This window comes from Octopus bimaculoides, chromosome 7 (genome assembly GCF_001194135.2).
Source record: "Octopus bimaculoides isolate UCB-OBI-ISO-001 chromosome 7, ASM119413v2, whole genome shotgun sequence".
Lineage (NCBI taxonomy): Eukaryota > Metazoa > Mollusca > Cephalopoda > Octopoda > Octopodidae > Octopus > Octopus bimaculoides.
The window spans coordinates 22,476,742-22,480,122 of record NC_068987.1 but is presented as its reverse complement, the minus strand read 5'-3'; the positions used below and the strand labels follow the sequence as shown (position 1 = coordinate 22,480,122).

The following is a 3,381-nucleotide window of genomic DNA, read 5'->3' as shown; positions in this document are numbered from 1 at the left end:
TATATATATATATATATATCCGGCGGGCTTCTTCAGTTTCCGTCTACCAAATCCACTCACAAGACTTTGGTCGGTCCGAGCGAGGTTATAGTAGAAGACACTCACCCGAGGTACCACGCATTGGACTGAACCCAGAATTATGTGGTTGGGAAACAAGCTTCTTACCACACAGCCACGCCCACGCCTTATGTCTATCTATCTGTGTTTCTAACACACAATGCATGCATACACTATTTTGATACATACATACATACATACATACATACATACATGTATACATAATAACACTTATTTTCTTTCATACTATTTTCTCATTTGCTCACATATATGCACATCCTTTGTGTATTTTAACGCATATGTGTATGTGCCTTTTGGTGTGCACATATATATATATATGCGAATGTTTTCGGTCTTATCACACACATGCATACATATATACTCATATCCTCTTTCTTTCTGAAGCACACACATACACCCACCATTCTCTCTTTTCATACACATACACACTCAAACACGCAAACACACACACACTTTTCTCTAATATACACGTCTTCCCTGCTTTTTTACATACACTCACAAACATACGCACACACAAACAGGCATACATAGTCTCTCTTATTATGAGAATACATACATAAAACATACAAATCTGCACATACATACATACATACATACATACAAATAAAAATACCCTGTTGTCGATGTTGAAATTCTAATGAAGGAACCTTGGATCTAGATTAGAAACCGGTTCTTTCTCTATTGGTAAGACATCTTGAAATAAACTGAATGATGACATACATACGTATGCATTTCTTTTTTCTCTGAAGTTTAACAACAATAATGAAGTCCATTTTTGTTCTTTTTCAATAACTAAACATTCTTTCATTGTTATATCTCTATTTCAGGATCGAATCCATGCGAAGTTTCTCCGTGTTTGAACGAAGGCAACTGTTTGGACCTCGGAAATAACTTCAACTGTTTATGTCGACCAGGATTTTCAGGAGCCAAATGTGAATCTGATATTTACGAATGTGAATCGAACCCATGCCAAAACAATGGTGTCTGTAGGGACTTTATAAACGGTTTCATGTGTGCTTGCCCTTATGGTTATACGGGTTCGACATGTGAAACCCCGATCAATACTTGCCGTGGAATATCGTGTTTGAATGGTGGCAAATGTGTTGCGGATAGCGAAGACACTTATCACTGTGTCTGTCTTGGTGGCTACACGGGTCCGTCTTGTGAAAACCGTACCGATGGAGTTATACCCGGACAGACCTGTAAAATGATCAAATGTCAAAACGGTGGTAGCTGTCTGCCTTATAAAGAAGGCGGATTCGTATGTAAATGTCCTGCTGGTGTGATGGGGCCCTATTGTGAAGTAGTCACCGGTAAAGAATGCGACAAAAACCCTTGTTCTGCTGATGCAACTTGTGTTGCAACCACAAATGATGATGACGAAATATCTGAACATAATCCAGGATTCAAATGTCTCTGTCCAGAGGGTCGTATTGGTCAGTTTTGTGAGAATTACGTTGACCATTGTCTTATAAACGAGTGTCACAATGGAGCATCATGTAGTTCTGTAGCCAATACATTCTATTGTAGCTGCACATCGGGCTGGAAAGGACGTCTGTGTGAGCACGACATTGACGAATGCCTGGATAATCCTTGTGAAAATGGCGGTCGTTGTGAAAACGCCTATGGCACTTACTCGTGTGATTGCAAGAAAGGATTCACTGGCTACAATTGTTCGACCAATTTGAACGACTGCACAGTCAACTCTTGTCAAAATGGTGGAACTTGTATTGATCGAATCAACGGCTATGCTTGCAAATGTCCGTTTACTTTCTGGGGTAAAAAGTGCCAACATAAGCGGTATCCATGCGATCATAAGCCTTGTAAGAATGGCGGTATATGCGTTAGTTATAAAGCTAGCTTCTACTGTGAATGCAAACAAGGATTTACAGGTAAAACGTGTTCTGATCTTCTCGACCCATGTAATCCTCAACCGTGTCAAAATAACGGTAAATGTGTTTACGAACCAGCTAAAGGTGACCTAAAATGTGTATGCCCACCAGGTATCTTAGGAACATTATGTGAACTCAGAAACGAATGTTTTTCAAGCCCTTGTCTCAACGGGGGCCGCTGCTTAGAACAGCTAGGAAAATACGTTTGCAAATGTGCCCCCGGTTTCTACGGCAAGCATTGTCAAATAAAGAAGACTACATGTACACCCAACCCTTGTACTCATGGAGGTCGATGTATACAATTAACAAACAGCTTTCAATGTCAATGCACCAAAAATTACGACGGGCAGACGTGCTCGCACTTCAAATACACAGGTAAGATTATGACATTTTTTATGATTTATATTTGTTTTGCTTTGTTTTGTTTCTCTTTGCTTTTTGTATCGCTATTACAACGGCTTCCACGAGCCGACGAGGAAATCTCTAGGTTGTCCTTCGATCTGCAAGGAAAAACAATCAGGTTTCCTCAAATCAAGCCCTACTCCATCGGTTGCTGGCACTCCGTCGCTTACGATGTCGGGGGTTCCAGTTGATCCGATCAACGGAACAGCCTGCTCGTGAAATTAACGTGCAAGTGGCTGAGCACTCCACAGACACGTGTACCCTTAACGTAGTTCTCGGGTGAGATTCAGCGTGACAGTGTGACAAGACTGACCCGTTGAATTACAAGCACAACAGAAACAGGAAGTAAGAGTGAGAGGAAGCTGTGGTGGAAGAGTACAGCAGGGTTCGCCACCATCCCCTGCCGGAGCCTCGTGGAGCTTTAGGTGTTTTCGCTCAATAAACACTCACAACGCCCGGTGTGGGAATCGAAACCGCGATCCTATGACCGCAAGTCCGCTGCCCTAACCACTGAGCCATTGCGTCTCCACTCCTACTCCATCATCAACCAAGGAAAAGACATATCGGTGGAATGTAGACTTAAATACTCATAAAACACGGGATGGTCACAACTGGAATAACTTTGATCATAGAAACTTTTAGACTGTGACTGACACGAGGTTAAACAACAACAGGCTTTGTTCCTATCAATTTCGAACCATACTTTATACACCATCTTTGCCTCTTCGACCCGACCAATTTTGTATAATGATTTTTACGTAGTGTACCTTGGACAACACTACCAAACGTTCCCTTTAATGATAAGACAGTACAGTGTAATTTAAAAGATATTTGACTGCATATATGTATATGTATGTGTGCATCTCTACATATGTGTGCGTATATATGTGTGTGTATCTATCTATCTGTCTACCTGTCTGTTTATCTGTCTGTCTATTTATCTATCTATATGTCTGTCTGTTTAATAATAATAATAATGATAATAATAATAATAATAATAATAACAACA

General features: G+C 40.6%; 1 protein-coding gene across 1 annotated transcript in view; it reads left to right on the top strand.

Annotated features, from left to right (window-relative positions):
* Positions 1–3,381, top strand: part of LOC106870463 (cadherin EGF LAG seven-pass G-type receptor 1) — a 143,646-nt gene that overhangs the window by 16,071 nt on the left and 124,194 nt on the right. The window contains exon 3 of the mRNA XM_052969136.1: positions 906–2,345. Within this exon, the coding sequence (XP_052825096.1) occupies positions 906–2,345 (1,440 nt within the window). The remainder of the gene's footprint in view (positions 1–905; positions 2,346–3,381) is intronic.